Source organism: Coloeus monedula, assembly GCF_965178545.1.
Source record: "Coloeus monedula genome assembly, chromosome: 22".
Classification (NCBI taxonomy): Eukaryota; Metazoa; Chordata; class Aves; order Passeriformes; family Corvidae; genus Coloeus; species Coloeus monedula.
In genome coordinates, this window is record NC_138802.1 from 3,887,401 (window position 1) to 3,904,999 (window position 17,599).

The window sequence follows — 17,599 nt, forward strand, 5'->3', positions numbered from 1 at the left end:
CCTGCCGCATTCCCGCGGCGTCCCGGCGGCACCCAGGAGCTTCTCCCAAACCCTCACCCTCGTTGCCAGGGCTGGAGCATTTGGGCGGCCGCGCTCAGCCATAGCCTGCCAGTTGCCCAAAGCCCCCCAGCCACCTACCCCCGAGCTCCTCGCTGACGTCCAGGCTGGAGCTCCAGGAGAAGCGCTCCACTGCCCCGTACTCCAGCCCCGCCAGGCCGGGCGGCAAAGCCTCCAGCTCGTAGGCACCCCGCTTCCTCCAGTACAGAAACATCCTGGGGTTGCGGCCGAGAGGCCCCCCGGAGCCGTGCCCGCCCCGACGGGGCCACCGGTGGGACTAACCGGGGGAGACCAGCTCCGGCTTTAAGAGTGGGTCCCGGTCTCTGGACAAGCGGTCCATTGACGCCGCCGGCGGGAGCCGCGGGGCGGCCGAGGGTGCTGCTGGAGGCTGCCCAGCGCCCGCGCGGGGGGCGCACAAAGGGCCTTTCTTCAGCCTCCTACAGACATTGCACAAATTTCACTTTCCACCGTCTATGGAAGACATTCGGCCACGGAGACAAGACGCGCTTGTGATGGAAAGAATCAGCATGAAGAAGGGGGCTGTTTGGCGGCTCTGTCGTCCGTCCGGCTTTTGAGGGGGCAGGAATGCACCGCCCCGAGCTCCGGTTGTATCCCTGCACCCGTGGGCACACGGGGCCCCCAGCCTGCATAGGGAAAACCAGGGATCTTCAGGGGGATTTTCCTCCTGCTAAATCCAAGCAAATAAGAAAGCACCAGATAGGGCTTAAACCCCCCAAAGACAGCAAAAGATGGCACCTTCATCCTGCTCCATGCAAAACTCCCAGGCCCAGACCATCCCAGCCCCTAAACTCATTCACAGCATCTCCTCCCAGAGGCACCAGGTGCTTCTCAGAGTTATGTTGCTTCTAGGCAACCTTTGCCAGAAATTCCAAAAGAAATCGATGCTGCAAAGGTAACAGATGCCAACATATTGCAAAATTAATCCTGCTTGATTTAGTGCATCCTTACTGTTTGAAGTGCTGTCACAGATTTCCCATTGATCACAGAACAGTGTCCCCACCTTGTTGGTGGGATGCTTCACCGAGGTTTATGCTCCAAAGCTCCCAGCCATCCCGTTGTCCCTCTTCCCCTCAGGGAGCACCAGAAGCCAGTGAGATTCCCCTTTCCCAAGGCTGCAGCACCCACCTCTGGGTCCCAGCAGGCATTGGCACCTTGCATCCCCCCCGAAACGCCCCAAACCAGACACTTGCAGCTGGGCACACAGGGGTTACTCACTTGTCCCCCAGGTCCAAGGGATGGAGCCAGCACAGGATCCATCGCCCTCAGCCAGGTGAGGTGGATGTGTGGGGCTGGTGACAACACCAAGGGGGATGCTTGGCCACGGTGCTTTTAGTGTTGCCTATTTCTCCCATGTCCTTTGCCTATCTCACCTTTCCTGAAGCTTTTTCCACCCTCTCCCTCATGACTTGAACTCCCGTCTCACCCTGCCTGGGATGTTCCCCCTGGCTGCACCATGGCCCCTTTATTTACTTTAGCCACTGTTCAGACCCACAATGCTGGCCAACTTCTTCCTTTGCTGCCAGATCCAGCCATATGGGGATAATTAGGCCTGGATTAAATTTAACTCTTTACAAGGCTGCAACACGGCCCAGCCCCTTGCAGCTCTTCTCCAGCTCTGTCCCCTCCCCACCTCTCATCCCAGTTTGTTTGTTTACAGCTGCTCGTTCCTGGGGTTCTAGGAAATCTCTTCCCAAACCAAATAAAAGCAATTTTGCAGATTACTCACACCCACAGCAGCCACCAGATAAAAAGCTCTGGCCCCAAGTGGTACACCACATTCCTCCTTCCTCTGCATTCCTCCTTCCTTCACAGGAGACCTGGCCCAGGAGATTTGAACAGGCACTGGGCTTGGGGGGCTGCAGACTCCAGGGCTGGACTGTTCCCCAGTCTGGGCCGAGGCAGAGCCATGCCTCATTTTGCAGGAGCTGCTGTTAGAAGCCAGGTTATTTTTGCAGTCACAGATCCAGTAAGAGCCCAGCATGGTGGTATTACCCATAAGGAATCGGTTTTACCAAAAATGTTCTCAACTTGACCCAAGTTGAGGACAAGGCGCTCACCTCTGTGCGACTCCCACCAACCCTGGCTTCCCTTGGGAGCAAATTGCTAATTGACAAAAGGCTGGGAAGAAAAAAAGTTGGTGTCCCAGTGGGGCAGAGCAGGTGGGGTCAGGTAAAGCCACGCAGCCCCGTGCTACACACAGCACCTGGGTGACAAGTTCCTCCCCACTCCCATCCTGCTCCAGCCCCTATCCGCAGCAGTCTGTTAGAGCCAGGGACATGTCAAAGCCAGCCCAAGCTGCTCCCAGACTGCGCTCAGGGCACTGAGCTCACCCTGCAGCACAGGATATGCAGCTGGGACAGCACAGGGCAGGAGGCAGCAGTCCCAGCAGATACAGGGCAGGCTGTGACAGCGCAGTGCTGAGTGGCTCCACCTTTGTCATTCAGGGGGACAGGGACTCCCTCTGGTGCTCCTTCCTCCCCCTCTCCTCGACCAGCAGGACACCCAGAGCCATGGGCCAGCCACAGTGCCAGAACCCTGACATGGGCCCTTCCACAAAGCCAGGGGACAGTGAAGTTCCGCTCAGGGCACTGCGGATCGCTCTGACACCCAGAGCTCCCTGCACAGGCAATGGGAACACGTCCTGACCAGAGGCAGAGCGTGTGTGCAACAGCAGCTGCCCCCAGCTGTGTCAGCCACAGCCTAGGAAAATTTCCAAACCAGTCCAATGTTTACCATAGATATTTATTACAAAACACCAAAAATACAAACTGAACATACAAAACATTATCAAAACACGGCCCCACTGTAGCGTCTATGTGCCCAGGGCCTCTGCAGCACCCAGGGCTCCTGCAACATGAGGTCCCACATGAACAACCCCTGGCTGAGTACCCCGAGCCTTCAAGTGTAATCACACTCAAAGGGGAACTCCCTCCTCTTCAAATGCTGCTTCTTCTTCCTCAGTTTCCCTGAGCCCATGATGCTGTAGTTGTAATCAGATGTGACATAGGGGATCTCTCCCTCAATTCCTTGCTGGAAAACAGAAAAATTAAACCAGAAACAACTTTAAGAACTCATATCTTCAGCAGAGGGGGAAGCACTTCTCTCCCCAGGCTGATGGAGCTGATGGTGGGAAGGACCCAGCAATCACCAAACCCCACTTTGGCATCTGAAACATGAGCAGAACATTCTGTTCTTCCAAGGTTTCTGTGCTTAAGGACAATTTCACAGAGAGATAACCATCTGCTGATGCCCAGGCACCTCCCAGCACGCATCAGCCTCAGGAGTAAGGAAATGGAAAACCTGACAGGCAGCTGCAGCTCAGCTAGCTTCCACCCCCTCCTATGAGCTCGTACCTGGCCCACAAGCACACAGTTAGGGATAGCAATGTTCCCAAGCAGCAGACAATTCACTAGTCTCAGATTCTCTGGAGGCACTGGTGTCAGGATGTGGTAAAGCTTCTTTTCCATATCAACCCCTCGGACAATTCCTAATAAAAACACATGCAAAGCTCAGTCACCAGGCATCCCTGCTCATTGGCACATCCCTACAGATGATCGAGCACCAAAGTCCAAACTGGAACATTAAATTTAAGTCACAGAAGGAAACTGAGAAACTACTGGAATTTTGCAAAAGCCAAATAGAATCTGCTTTTGAGAACGTGAACCAGAAAGTGAGTCACTGTGGAGTTCTGAGAGAAGCTCCGAGTGGCACTGTGCAAGGACACTCCCCACAGCTCTTACCACCTGTTAACCAAAGTCCAAGGACTTGGCAGTACAGTCTCTAAAAGCAGAGAATACACCACTACTCCTGTATCTCATCCCACTTCTCCAGCTGGTTTTAGAAGAGCAGGTAATTCTGTCACTCTGCAACCTGTCTGCCAAAACACAGCAGGTAAGAGCAGAGCTCCAGGTGTGCTCACCGAAGCCCAGGCAGTCGCAGACCGGTGTCTGTGTCAGCAGGACTGGCCCGTCGGTCTGGCACCGGACTTCCTCCGGAATGCAACAGAGCCCGACCCAGCTGGCGTTCACTGCATACATGATGTTGCTGGGAGCAACATCCGTGTGAATAACCCTGAGTGCGACAGCATTGAAAGGCACCTGAGAGAAACAGAGAAAAGTGTTCATCAGCTCCACATGGATTGAGTTTGAGTCCAGAGATAAGACACTGCTGAGTACACAGACCCTGCATGATCTCACACCACACCCACATAGAGGCACTAGGAGGGCACACAAGGCAGCTTCTGCACCAATACCTGCACGTGCAGAACACAGAGCACACATGTGCCACACCGGTACCTCGACAGAAGCCTTGCTTCCAGACACCCTGAACACAGCCACTCTGTAGATTAGAGTGTTTATCCCTCTTCTGAGAAATACATGCAGCAGGAACAGAAATGCCCATCACTTTCAGCTGGGCTCTCTGCACCACCCACAAGCCATCCCAAAAATCTCCTTTACCTGATACGGCACCAGGCTGTGCAGCGGGAGCACCGCCCCGATGTCAGGGCTCTGCAGGTGCCCCAGATATCCCAGGATGGACATGTCGCGCAGGATGCCGCTGTGCACTCGCCTGCCAGAACAACCCCGTGTCAAGGACGATGTGTGGCTTTGTTCAGCCCACAGACCCCACAGAGCACTCAACGTCCTACTTACGCTTCACCTGCCACCCCTGCCCGAGGGAATTCCGGGTGGACATACAGCAGCTTGTGCTGCGGAGTTGACATGTCCTCCCCTTCGGAGTACTTCCAGCTCTCCGTGCTGCCCACTCCCAGCTGCTTGCACTTGGATTGCTGCTTGCCCTTGGTGTGCAGCCCGGCACTAAAGTGGACATGCTCAGGGGTCAGCGGGGGCATGGCCTTCCAGTCACACACATCCATCTGAACAACGTGGCTGGGTGCCAACAGCCGGATGATATCAATGAGGAGCAGCAGTCCTTCACCTTCAGGAGCACAGGAAACACACAGTTGCTGCTACTACTGCAACAGATGGGACAGCAGCGTAGCTCAGGGCAGACGCGCTGTGTTCTTGCTCCGCGTGGTGCTGCGCCACCGTTACCTCCCTCCCACGCCCCTCCAGAGCAGATTGACCCCGCTTACCTTTCACCCAGCCCATGGTGTTGATGACTAGAGGCACTTCCTTCTTGTAGCAGCTGAACACATACTTCACAACATCAAGGTACCTCTCTGTGTCCTGCTCGCAGCTGGTCTGGCCGTAATACACCATCTTACGGGGCATCTGCTGGTGAGTGAAGGGGGGACCTGGCAAAGAGAGCACCAAACATCCAGTGCCTTCCCCGAGTCAAACCAAAACACTCCCATCCCTGTAAGCACCCACATGCCTCTTCTCCTGAAATAACCCGTGCTCTTCCTATATGGTAATTGTCCTCCTTGCACAGCCTACACATAGGGGAAACTGGTCTGTCACTTGCAGGCTGGGAGTTTTGTTTGTTTTGGGTTAATATTGGGTTTGTTTCTTTGTCTGAAATCACTGCTTACGCATTTGCAAATCTTTGAAGAATGGTCTATGACAAACCGGTTAAAGAGCAAACCAGCCTGGCCACGTCCTTTTAAACCAAATCTGCAAGACCACAAATACCAGCACTTTCCTAGGCTCTGCTTTTTACACGCATCACAACAGCCCCTATTTGTGTGGATCCACTTCAGATTTCTCAAGTTAGTGTTACCCATGGATACATATTTTCCCAAGGAGACCTTTCAAATCTGAAAGGCTGAACATCCCCTTTGATACACCTCAGCCTGTGCTACCACCTCTACAACATCATCTCTCTTTAAAGCAGACAAAATGAGCAGGAGAACAGCTCTGTGTTACTCAGGGAGCTTAAATGTCCCTACAAGAAAACTCAAACAGCCTTTGGTTTATTCTCTCCAGGAAACTCTGACAGCTGTGGCAGCAGCTTCCCCTCAAGCAGAGCCTCTGCCTAGAACACCCTGTTCATCTCAGAAACCAAACAGGTCTCTGGTAACCGCAGGAGCAGCGGAACACATACCCAGCACGGGCTCTGTGATGCTGCTCAGGGACACGCACCCGGGCGGCGTGAATTCCGTCTGGCCGATGTCACATTCCATGTACTCGACCACAGGAAGGCTGCAGGGAGAGAGACTGTGTGGTAGCATCCACCAAAAGAAGAACTACGGTATGACCTGAACATATCAGAAAGACAACCTGATTTTGTTACAGGTTGCAAAGCTAAAATTCATGAATAAAATCTCTCCTTCACTCAACCACACTCATGGTGCATTTTTAAGCATTATAATTCCCCTATTGAACCCAAACTGCTTAGTGCCCAATGTGCTCACACGCTCCAAGGAAGCAATTTAACACTATTTCAATAGAAATGTTCAGGAAGCAACTTTTCTGAAATCAGCTCAAGACAAGAATGCCTGTTTTTCTGATTTTTTGTTTGTGTTTAAAAGCTATCCACCCTCCAGTTCTGATGGCTCTTCTGAGAGTCCTGTCAAATACTCTTCTTTTCTTTTTTTCCTTCTCCTAAATCTCACACAGCACTTAAAAGCCTGCAGAACATAGAGGGACTCACCGGTTCAGTAACAGGTTAATTAGGTATCTGTTGAATGTCGATTTCCCAGTGTTTTTTGGGCCACACACCAGCACCAAAGGGACACCTTCATCTTCCGCTAGAAAGACAAGCGGAGTGTGAACTGGACTGATGCTGGCATCACTGACTCACCCCAGACAATGCCTAAGCTCTAGACGCACACTCTTTATACAGAAAAACATGACCCTCAATCAGTGTGTGCTGGCCAGGGCACTCTCTCAACCTTAACTCATGAAAAGCCTCACAAATTTTCTTTTTTTCAGGCTATCAAAGCCCTAACCTGGTCAAAGGCCCGCACTCACCACAGCAGGCCTGGATCAGCTCCTCCAGCGCCAGGCACATGCTCTCCGACACCAGCAGCCCGCGGTCGGAGCTGCACTTCACGATGCCCACGGACGCCAGGACCGCGTCCTCTGGCGTGAAGCTGGACTCCTCCTTTTTCTAGGCGAGAGGGTGAGCACTCAGCACGGGGTGCGCGAGGCCACGGCCTGGGCGCTGACAGGGGCGGCCGCCGCTGGCTCTGCACGGGCACCGCGCCGCCTCACCTGGGGCTCGAAAAGCCGCGACAGCGGTGGGTGGCTCAGCAGGAACCGCGTCACCGGCGTGTCCAGGTGCTCCAGCAGCACCACGGCGCAGTCGGGCGAGAACCGCGCCATCAGCTTCACCCGCGCCTCTGCAATTAGCGAGTGCCGCCATCACTCTCAGCCCCGCGCCCGCCCGGCCGCGCCGCCCCGCACGCGAAATGGCGCCCGCCCGCCCCGCACCGCTCCGCGCTCAAAATGGCCGCTCCCCGCACCGCCTGTGAAATGGCGCCCGCCCGCGCCCCCGACCCAGCCCGCACTCACGGCGGCGGACGCGGTGCGAGCGCATGGCGGCGCGGGCGGCGGCGCGCAGCTGGCGGAGGGCGGCGGCGGGCGGGCGGGCGCCGGGCAGCGCCTCCAGGCTGAGCGCGCAGTGCGTGGCCGGCGAGAAGACCGGCAGTCCCGGGTGGTGCGAAGCCACGGCGAAGCCCAGGAGGCGGACGGCCCCGTAGAGGCAGCGCAGGCGGCACTTGCCAGTGAAAGTCAGCGCCTGCAGGACAGAGCGGGCGGTCAGGCGGTGCGGGGCGCGGCGGGGCCGGCGCGCTGTGGGCGCTGCTCACCTGCCGCGGCGCCAGCAGCAGCACGGCCGTACCCTCCGCCGCCTCCACGGCCACCAGCCCGGGCTCAGCCGGCGGCACCATCCCGGTGCGAGTGAAGGAAGCGGCGAACTCCCGCCAGGCCGCCTCTGCCCGGCTCGCGCGGGCCAGAGCACGGGCCGCAGCCCGGCGGGGGCGGCCGCGCCGTGCGGGCATGACCGCCGAGCCTCCTCCGCCTCCCAGGGCCGCCCCTCGGCCGGCACCGCCCCGCCCCGCCCGGCGCGGGGCCCCGCCCGCTGCCACCGCCCCGTTAAGAGCCGCCCGCGCGGTGCGGGGCCGCCCCGCCATGCCGCCGCTCGCCCTGCTCCGCCTCTGCCTCTGCGCGGCCGCCGCCGCCTCCTTCACCCTCCGCGGCGATCACCGCCTGGCTGGGCTGTTTCCGCTGCACTCTGCGGCGCACCGGGACGCCGCCAGCATGCTGGTGCGCGGCTGCGACGAGTGAGTGCCCGCGCTGCCCGTGCCCCCAACGCGCTCGGTCCTCCTTAACAACCGCTCTCGATTCCATAGCGCTGCCGTCTTTAAGAGCCACGGCTACTGCCTGTCCCAGGCTCTGCGCTTTGCTGTAGAGGAGATCAACAATTCCAGCACGCTGCTCCCCAATGTCACCCTGGGCTACGACATCTATGACACCTGCTCTGAGGCTGCCAACTTCCACGCCACACTGTGCGCCCTTGCCCGCAAAGGCAGGCAGGATGTCCAGGTGCTCCCCAGTTTCCAACACTACGAACCCCAGGCCGTGGCCGTCATTGGTCCTGACAGCACCCAGCTGGCCCTCACCACAGCTGCTGTTCTCAGTCTCTTTCTTGTACCGGAGGTAAGTGCAGTTCCTGCGGCTGATGAAGAACAAGGCTTCCCAGGAGTGAGGGTTTCAGAGAGGGTGGGCTCGGAGCTGAGGAGCCTGGCAGACCTGGAAATGCAGCCCCTCTGTGTGCGCTGTCCCAGGATCCTTCCCAGGCAGTCAGTGGCTGGCTTGCCATCCACCACAGCTTTCTCCTGCTGCAGCACACTTGGCACTGGGTCCACTGCCTGCCCAGCTCCAAGTCTTCCCTGGACAGACTGCCTGTGCCATTAGCTTTTCACCCATTAGCAGGGGTGCTGCTGCCAGGCCAGTGCATCCCCCTTCCGCTGGCTCTCTTTGCAGATCAGCTACGAAGCCTCCACAGAGACGCTGAGCCTGAAGCGGCTGTACCCCTCTTTCCTGCGCACCATCCCCAGTGACAGGCAGCAGGTGAAGGCCATCTTCTTGCTGCTGCAGCACTTTGGCTGGACCTGGGTGGCACTGCTGGGCAGCAACAATGCCTACGGCAGGGCTGGCCTGGATGCTCTGCACGAGCTGCTGACCGCAAGCAATGTGTGTGTGGCCTACCGAGGCACCATCCCCGCCAACTCGGACACCAGCAACCCGGAGCTCCACAACCTGGTCCGAATCCTCACAGACATCAAGGTCAATGTCACCGTTGTGTTCTCCACCAGAGGAAGCACCCTCCCATTCTTCGAGGTCGTGGTCCAGAGGAACATCACGGGCATGGTGTGGGTGGCCTCTGAAGACTGGGCATTGGCTCAAACCATCTGGCAGGTGCCTGGCATCCAGACCATCGGTTCGGTGATTGGGATGGCAGTTGAGAAGCCGGAGTCCACGATGCTGGAACGCTTTGAAGCTTGGAAGATGTCAGAGGAAGGCACTGTGGCTGAGTGTGCCAGCAGTGCAGAGGCAGGTGGGGAATCTGTGGGGAGCACGCGGCTGGACTGCACCCAGTGCTGCACCAGCTGCCGTGCCCTTGCTGCCATCTCCGACATGTACGATGCTCAAGGCTCCTTCAGTGTGTACTCGGCTGTGTATGCCGTGGCCCATGGCCTCCATGACCTGCTGGGCTGCGCCTCGGGGGCCTGCAGCAAAGGCACTGTCTATCCCTGGCAGGTAAGAGCAACCTTGTGGAAGAATACCTATGAGGATCCCTTCCCACAGGGAAGGATTTTTCCATTGTGCCCAGAGGTTTCCTGTCCAAAGGCTCAAATCCCAGCTGAAGACCCTTGTGGGCTTCAGCTGTCCCTCACAGTCAGAGCAGCCAAGACCTAAACCTAGACTCCATCCTAGGTCACTTGTTCCTCTACCACTAGCCCCTCACTGGATGGGATTTCCTGCAGATGTTGGGGGGCTGGAAAGCGGCTGCAGCACAGAGGAAGGGTCCTCCAGCACATCTCCCTCCCAGTGGCAGGAGTCATGCCATTGGAAGGGCTCCTCTCTTACTCTTCTGTTTTACAGCTCCTACAAAAGATAAGGCAAGTAAACTTCACCCTGTACAAGAGCCGAATCTCTTTTGATACCAACGGGGACATTCGTAAAGGCTATGATATTGTCATGTGGAAGTGGAATGGCCCAAACTGGGCTTCTGATGTGATAGGAACCTTCCATGTGAACCCTGACAGGCTGAGCATTGACCCAGGCAAAGTCCTGTGGCACACAGAAGATGGCCAGGTACTGTTCTGCACCGAGGTCTTATTTATTGCTCACTTCTGAGCTGACTGCATCCCAATGCCACCAGTTCTGGGGTGTTTCCTCATAGCAGGGCAAAACTGAGGGCACAGGCAGTGTGGGGGGTGCCAGAGTGCTGCTGAGCCTGAACTGTGCTGCTGCCTGCCAGCCTGACCCTGTCTGTGCTCCCGGCAGGCTCCCATCTCAGTGTGCTCTGAGGCCTGTCAGCCAGGGGAGAAGCAGCTGCAGCAGAGCCACCACAGGTGCTGCTTCAGCTGCATGGCCTGTCCACCGGGAACCTTCCTGAACACATCAGGTCAGTACATCCTGGGGGCTGCTCCTGCCCCTTCCTCCCCTGCCCACATCCTGCCTCCTGCTCCCATCTCACCATTCCCAGCCTCTCACCTCCTGCGGTCAGCAAAACCTCTGAGCTGACCTGAAGGCAGTGGGTCTGGCTCCTGATTGCTCACCAGTGGGTATGCAAAGCCCATGTCCTGTGCTTTCCGGGGAGCACTGCCCACCTGGTGAGCCCACCTGGGCAAACAGAGCCCTTCTCCTGTGGCCAGGGGATGGGGATGTCCGGCCCGATAGCTGTTCCCTACACCGCATCCTCTTCCAGGGAAATTCAACCTAGTGGTTGCCTTTGTGCCCCAGGTGGCACTCAGGGCTTCCTCACTGTGTGGTCACCAGCACCTGGCATATGGAAATGTCTCCCGCCTGGGACAGGCACCAGGAGTCTCCTGCCTCAGAGTCACCAGCCACAACGACAAACCCCTTCCTGGCAGCTGGTACCTCAACACCCTTGGCCTGTGGAGTGGGCAGGGGCATCTCTGGGGATGGTGGGAGCAGAAAGCCCCCCTATATGGTCCTGTCCCATTCAACAGTGGCTGCTGCTTCCCAGGTTACTGTTGGATCCACGGGCCCCTTCCCACCCACAGCCCCCATGACCCTGAGCTTCACACAGCTGAGCACCTGTTGAATAGGACAAATCCCCATGGATTTTGGGAGAGTCCATGGGGTAAACTTCAGGTGGGGGGTCTTTTGGGAAAAGAGCCCCCTCTGTGCCCCCAGGCCTGGGAGCAGGAAAAGGAAAGAGCAGGACGCAATGGGTGAGCAGAGTCCAGGGGGCTGCGGGCCAGGCCCCGCACCGCCGCAGAGCACTTACCGGGTCCGAGGTGTGCGAGGTGTCCGTGTCCTCCACAGACCCCTTTGACTGCCAGGCCTGTGGCCTGGGCGAGTGGGCCCCAGCAGGAAGCGAGGTCTGCTTCAACCGCACCGTCGAGTTCCTGTCCTGGTCCGAGCCCCTCTCCTGGGTGCTGCTGGCCCTGGCTGTTCTTCTCATGCTGCTCATAGCAGCGCTGGCTGTCCTCTTCGCCCTCAACGCCTCCACGCCTGTGGTCAAGTCTGCGGGCGGGAAGACGTGCTTCCTCATGCTGGGCTCCCTGGCCTGCACCTGCAGCAGCCTCTTCTGCTACTTCGGGGAGCCCTCGCGGGCGGCGTGCCTGCTGCGGGTGCCGCTCTTCACCATCAGCTTCACCGTGTTCCTCTCGTGCGTGGCGACCCGCTCCTTCCAGATCCTTTGCATATTCAAGCTGAACGCGCGCTGCCCGGCGCTCTACGAGGCCTGCATGCGGCACCGGGGGCCGGTGCTGTTCGTGGCCGCCAGCACGGCGGCACAAGTGGCGCTGTGCGTGCTCGCCGAGGTCGCCAGCCCCTCGGTGCCGCGCCGGAACTACGGCGCGCGGGCCGAGTGGGTGGTGCTGGAGTGCACCCAGAGCGCCGCGGCCGACGCCGCCATCGCCTACACGGTGCTACTCAGCGCCGCCTGCTTCGCGCTCAGCTACGGGGGCACGGACCTGCCCGCCGCCTACAACGAGGCCAAGAGCCTGACCGTGAGCCTGCTGCTACACCTGAGCTGCTCGGCCGCCGTGCTCTGCTCGCAGGGCGCGCTGCGCGGCCGGGCCGAGCTGGCGGCGCGGGTGCTCGGCACGCTGGGCACGCTCGCAGCGCTGCTGGGCGGGTACTTCGTGCCGCGGGCCTTCGTCATCGTGTTGCGGCCGCACCAAAACACGGCCGAACACTTCCAGATGGTCATCCAGGAATACACGCGGCGCCGGGCCGCCGCTTGATCCGCGAGCACCGAGCCTGGGCTGCGGGGCTCGACCCGCAGCACGCCTCCCCCACCACGCACACAGCCCCGCGGCCCCGAGCCGGCCCCGGCTGCGCGCTGGCGCAGCGTCACTGCCGGTGCCCGGTGACGCCACGTCCGGCGCTGCCGGATGCCGGCGGGCTCCGGTGGGCGGCCATGGCGGCGGCGGCGGCGCACAGCGTGAGGGTGCTGCGGGAGCTGAACCGGCAGCGCGCGGCCGGGCAGTTCTGCGACGCCACGCTCGGCGTGGGCGGCCGCGAGTTCCGCGCGCACTGGCCGGTGCTCGCCAGCTGCTCCCGCTTCTTCCGCGCGCGCGGCCCCGGCGGGCCCGTGGCGCTGCCCGACGGCCTCGCCGACACCTTCCAGCTGCTGCTCGACTTCTTCTACACCGGGCATCTGGCGCTCACGGCGCACAACCGTGCCCGCCTGCTGGCGGCCGCCGAGCAGCTCGGCGTGCCCGACGCCGTGGCGCTGTGCCGCGCCTTCCGCCCGCGGCCCCGCCGCGCCGCCGCCGCCGCCGTCCGCCCGGAGCCCGCGGCGGCCCCGCAGCCCGGCGGGCAGGCGGTGCGTGAAGGGGGCGGGAGGGGGGCGGCGGGGCAGGGGCCCGGCGGGGAGGCGGCGGCGGCGCGGTGACGCCGCTGTTCCCTCGCAGGGCTCCCCCTCAGCCGCGGAGGAGGCGGCGGTGGGTGGCGGCGGGCGGGGGGACGGCGACGCCGAGCCCCTTCCCGAGAAAAAGGTGCTGCGGAGCAAAAAGAGCCCCCCCGCTCCGGGAAAGGCGCCGGGGAGCAGAAAAGGTACAGCGGTGCCGGTCGAGTGCCCCACATGTCATAAAACCTTCCTCAGCAAATATTACCTTAAAGTGCACAACAGGTAAACGCTCCGGCTTCTCCTTCCCCTTGCGCGCGGGGGGACGCGCCGCCCCCACGGCTCGGCCCCTTCCCGGGGAGAAAAATGGGCGGCCCCGTTTCTGCCAGCTGATCCCAGCACCTCGGCATCCCCCGGGGTGGTAAAGGAGGGTCCCCTTTGCCCCTGGGCGTGCTGTGGCCTGGGGGAGGGTTATATGTCTATGAAGGGTGTCCCAGAGTTGCACCGACTGTCCTGGGCTGTGGCTCAGGAAGGCCATGTGAGGGGCTCCTCGGGGACTGCGCTGGCTGCAGGTGGGCAATGGCAAATCCTCCTGGGCTTTGAGATTCGCCCGGGCTGGGGGAAGTTTCCGGGGTTGCGGGGTACACATGGCTGGGCTCTGTGAGGAGCTCCAGGGTGGATCACCGAGAGCAGGGCAGGGCCCTGCAGTGAGGGCTCAAGCTTTGCTTCACTTGTATTGGGGGAGAATCTTGGCCCTGCAGAATTGGTGTTCCGTGGAGTGCAGCGGGCACCAACAGCTGTGCTGTTGAGGGGACACGAAAGCGGCATAAAAGCAGCTTTAGGGCAACTGTGAATAGTAGCACTGCGGGGGTGGGGGGGAAGTACCCACCTCACCCTTCCCCGTGACCTCCTGAGCCTGTCTGTGCAGATGCTGTTGACAGGCAGTGATGGGATTCTGTATTTGCATCCCCCCAGGAAACACACTGGAGAGAAGCCATTTGAGTGTTCCAAGTGTGGCAAATGTTACTTTAGAAAAGAGAATCTCCTGGAACACGAAGCCAGGAACTGCATGAACCGATCGGAACAGGTATGCCCAGGAGCTGCCCTGCTGGGCTGGAGCGTGGCTGCCATGTGGCAGGAGGGGAACTGGAGCCTTTTCCCAGCCCCAGCCCATGCTCAGCTCCGAACAGACCCCTGTCAGCACTGTGTGGCATGTGTTCTTTGGCCGGGACCACCACAGCCAGGGCCCCTGTGGCTGGGACTCAACGCGTGATACACAGCGCAGCCCTCACTCCTGTTTCAGCACACCAGGACACTGTGCTGTACGAGATCCTGCTCCTGGGGGTGCGGGCTGAATGCTGTAGCTGGGTGGCAGTGCCATGTGTTGGGCAGGGGGCTGAGCTGTGGGCTCCAGGTTGGGCTCCGGGTCCTGCAGAAGCTGACACCACCCCATCTCTCACAGGTGTTCACGTGCTCGGCCTGCCCTGAGGTGTTCAAGCGGCGGATGGAGCTGCGGCTGCACATGGTGTCACACACTGGGGAGATGCCGTACAAGGTCAGCAGGGCCTGCATCCAGCATCTCTATGGGTGCTGCTGGACACTGGCATGGAGCAGGGGCAAGACTTTCCCTTCTAGAGCAGCCCAGCCCATCAAGAGCTGAGCACACCAGTTCCCTTCTCTGGTCCGTGATAGCCCACTGAGGGTTGTTCCCTCATCTCTGAGCCAAAATATGATCCAGGGAGGCACCACAGCCAGAGGCTTCCTGTGGCTGTACCAGGAATCCTTGTTCTACTCCCCCACCGGTCCTCTCCTTGCTCTGAAACCACTCTTTGGGGGCAGCTGGAAGCTGACCCCATTCTCCTGTCTCGCAGTGCTCCTCCTGCTCACAGCAGTTCATGCAGAAGAAGGACCTGCAGAGCCACATGATAAAGCTGCACGGCGCACCCAAGCCCCACGCGGTAGGGATCAGGGGCTTTGGGGAGGGTGTGATCCTGAGTGTGGACCTGGCCTAAGGAATGGCACAATGTTCTGTCTGGCTCTGTCAGTGAGGGGGTGGGGCACAGAGCTACTGGAAATGGACTCGTTTGGGTACAGGAGCAGCCCACAGCCCCGAGCACTGACCAGCATTTCATCTCTGTTGGGCTGTCCCATCTCACTGGGTGTCTCTGAGCCAGGGGTGCTGCCGTAGCTTCTGCAGGGAGGTCCCTGGAGCAGCTGGGGAAAAGCCGGGTCTGAGTGGGGTCTGGTGAGGGTGTACCCCAATCATAACCCCCTCCTCTCCTGTGGCCTTGCAGTGCTCAACCTGCTCCAAGTGCTTTCTGTCCCGGACAGAGCTGCGCCTGCACGAGGCCTTCAAGCACCGTGGAGAGAAGCTGTTTGTGTGCGAAGAGTGCGGGCACAGGGCCTCAAGCCGCAATGGCCTCCAGATGCACATCAAGGCCAAGCACAGGTACAGTGTGACCCGTGTCCTCCATTATGTCACCCTGGCTCTCCTGGCTGCACTCCCTGCCCCGCAGGCCTGGGGGTTGGCTGGAAGTCACCCTCTTTCCAGAGGAGCTGAAACTGACGGAGGCAAAGGTGACGGTGATGTTTCCCTGCCCACAGGAATGAGCGGCCCTACGTGTGTGAGTTCTGCCACCATGCCTTCACGCAGAAAGCCAACCTCAACATGCACCTGCGCACGCACACTGGCGAGAAGCCCTTCCAGTGCCATCTCTGTGGCAAGACCTTCCGGACACAAGGTACCCCTGGGTGTGGCTGGAGCAGGTCATGCCAAGTGCTGTGCTCCAGCATCCAGGACCTCCAGAAAGCAGCTTCCCCAGGAGCAAAGCCATGCTCTTGTGAGTGCAGGCCGATAGTAAGGAAAGCATGTTTTTGTCACCTGCACTGCCCTTGTGGCACAGAAAGGGAGCAAGCTGGCGTTCCTCATGACCCTTAGCTGGAGCAGGCAGCTACTGCTTGTGCTGCTCTTGCCTTCCTGGCCAGCCTGACAGCCCCTGAGATGGGGTGCACGGGCTGTGCTTCTGACTGGTCACTCTCCCCCACTGACGGCAGCGAGTCTGGACAAGCACAACCGGACACACACTGGGGAGCGGCCGTTCAGCTGCGAGTTCTGCGAGCAGCGCTTCACAGAGAAGGGGCCGCTGCTGAGGCACGTCGCCAGCCGGCACCAGGAGGGGCGGCCCCACTTCTGCCACATCTGTGGGAAGACATTCAAAGGTAACGCTGGGGCTCCAGCTCCCAGTGGGGCTCTGCAGGAGCTGCCTCCTTCCCGTGGGTGGGTTGGCATTGCTATGAGCCTGTATGACATGGAGCTGCTGCCTACGGCCTCTCGCTTCCCTTCCCAGCGGTAGAACAGCTGCGTGTCCATGTCCGCCGGCACAAGGGAGTGAGGAAGTTTGAGTGCACTGAGTGTGGCTACAAGTTCACACGGCAGGTGAGGCCTTCCCCAGCTCCAGGGCCACCGCTCTGCGCTGGGGAGCCAGCCCTCACTGGGTCTCTCCACATGCCCCTTCTTTTGCAGGCTCACTTGAGACGCCACATGGAGATCCACGACCGAGTGGAGAACTACAACCCTCGGCAGCGGAAGCTGCGGAACCTGATCATCGAGGATGAGAAGGACATGATGGTGGTGCTGCAGCCGCCACCAGAGCTGGAGGTGGGCTCAGCTGAGGTGATTGTGGAGTCGCTGGCCCGTGGGCCACTGCCCGAGGAGGTCCCTGTGCAGAAACTCTGCTCAAACACGAACTTCTCCCCAGCGGACGTGATTGAGCAATCGCTGATTATAACAACAACGATTCCTGAAGACTGTGAGACGTAGTGTGGCCACCCATCCCCTTCTACTGAAACACAGTAAAGTGTTAAGCTGAGCCACTTTCTGCCACACTTGTTATTTTGAGCCCCCACCCCTCCTTTTCTGCCAATCTCCTATCTCAGGCTGCAGGGAAAGGAAGTCACCATGACATTGTTATTGAGTATCGAATGAAGAAATGCCTCAGAATGGTCGCTCCAGTCAGTGTCCGTGCGCGGTGTGCAGTGGGATGGGACTAATCTCCATGTCATACTGTGACTCACTTTCTGACGCTGGAGGAGCTGGTGCTGCCCCCCCCCCCCCCTTTCCTCCAGCCCTCTCACCCTGCTTGTGATTAAAGCTCACCTTCGCCCACAGAGAGCGGCTCTGCCCTTTCCTTAACTCCTCCGTTTAACTTGTGCCTTATTTCTCCTTTGTTTTGTTAAGCTTCTGTCAGTTGCTGTTTCTTTCCCCTATTATAGGCAGGGCATGACCCGTGTCTGCTCAGCACTGGGATGACAGAGCTCTGAGTTCACTTGAAACACACTCCAGCAGCCACAAAGTGCCTGTGCTCACTAATAACCCGATCCAGGGTTGCTGGGAGAGTGAGAACCGTGGCCTGAGTGGTGCCAGGGTGGGGGGAGATCTCTGTGTGTACCCTCCACACCCCAGAGTCGCAGCCATGCTCTCTCCCCTTTCCCCCTCTACTCACCAAGGAGGCAGAGAGGCTCCAGTTTAAGCATATCTGGAATGAGAAACTCCCAATAAAATCTC

The 17,599-nt window shown here is 59.4% G+C and overlaps 3 protein-coding genes across 4 annotated transcripts; 2 read left to right on the forward strand and 1 right to left on the reverse strand.

Moving 5' to 3' along the window:
• Positions 1–2,801: 2,801 nt before the first annotated feature.
• NOL9 (nucleolar protein 9) lies at positions 2,802–8,214 on the reverse strand. 2 transcript variants are annotated; one of them, XM_082295765.1, is made up of 12 exons: positions 7,793–8,207; positions 7,497–7,722; positions 7,197–7,324; positions 6,954–7,092; positions 6,634–6,730; positions 6,085–6,182; positions 5,174–5,335; positions 4,731–5,016; positions 4,536–4,647; positions 3,998–4,175; positions 3,432–3,565; positions 2,802–3,108 (listed from the first exon to the last, which is right to left on the reverse strand). In XM_082295765.1, exons 1-12 carry the CDS (start codon positions 8,114–8,116, stop codon positions 2,977–2,979), a joined length of 2,016 nt encoding a protein of 671 aa, XP_082151891.1. In that variant the 5' UTR covers positions 8,117–8,207; the 3' UTR covers positions 2,802–2,976. The 2 variants fall into 2 exon arrangements, with proteins under 2 accessions (XP_082151891.1, XP_082151890.1); XM_082295764.1 differs by having other exon boundaries at positions 2,802–3,565; positions 7,793–8,214.
• TAS1R1 (taste 1 receptor member 1) lies at positions 8,115–12,538 on the forward strand (the record flags this gene model as incomplete). Its single annotated transcript, XM_082295773.1, has 6 exons — positions 8,115–8,266; positions 8,336–8,642; positions 8,970–9,746; positions 10,092–10,304; positions 10,497–10,617; positions 11,505–12,538. 6 exons carry the CDS (start codon positions 8,115–8,117, stop codon positions 12,428–12,430), a joined length of 2,496 nt encoding a protein of 831 aa, XP_082151899.1. The 3' UTR covers positions 12,431–12,538.
• On the forward strand, positions 12,538–17,448 carry ZBTB48 (zinc finger and BTB domain containing 48). Its single transcript, XM_082295769.1, has 10 exons — positions 12,538–13,014; positions 13,103–13,320; positions 14,011–14,122; positions 14,498–14,590; positions 14,907–14,993; positions 15,330–15,484; positions 15,640–15,776; positions 16,090–16,254; positions 16,383–16,471; positions 16,559–17,448. The coding sequence occupies exons 1-10, from the start codon at positions 12,607–12,609 to the stop codon at positions 16,853–16,855; spliced, it is 1,761 nt and encodes a 586-aa protein (XP_082151895.1). The 5' UTR covers positions 12,538–12,606; the 3' UTR covers positions 16,856–17,448.
• The last annotated feature ends 151 nt before the right edge of the window (positions 17,449–17,599 follow it).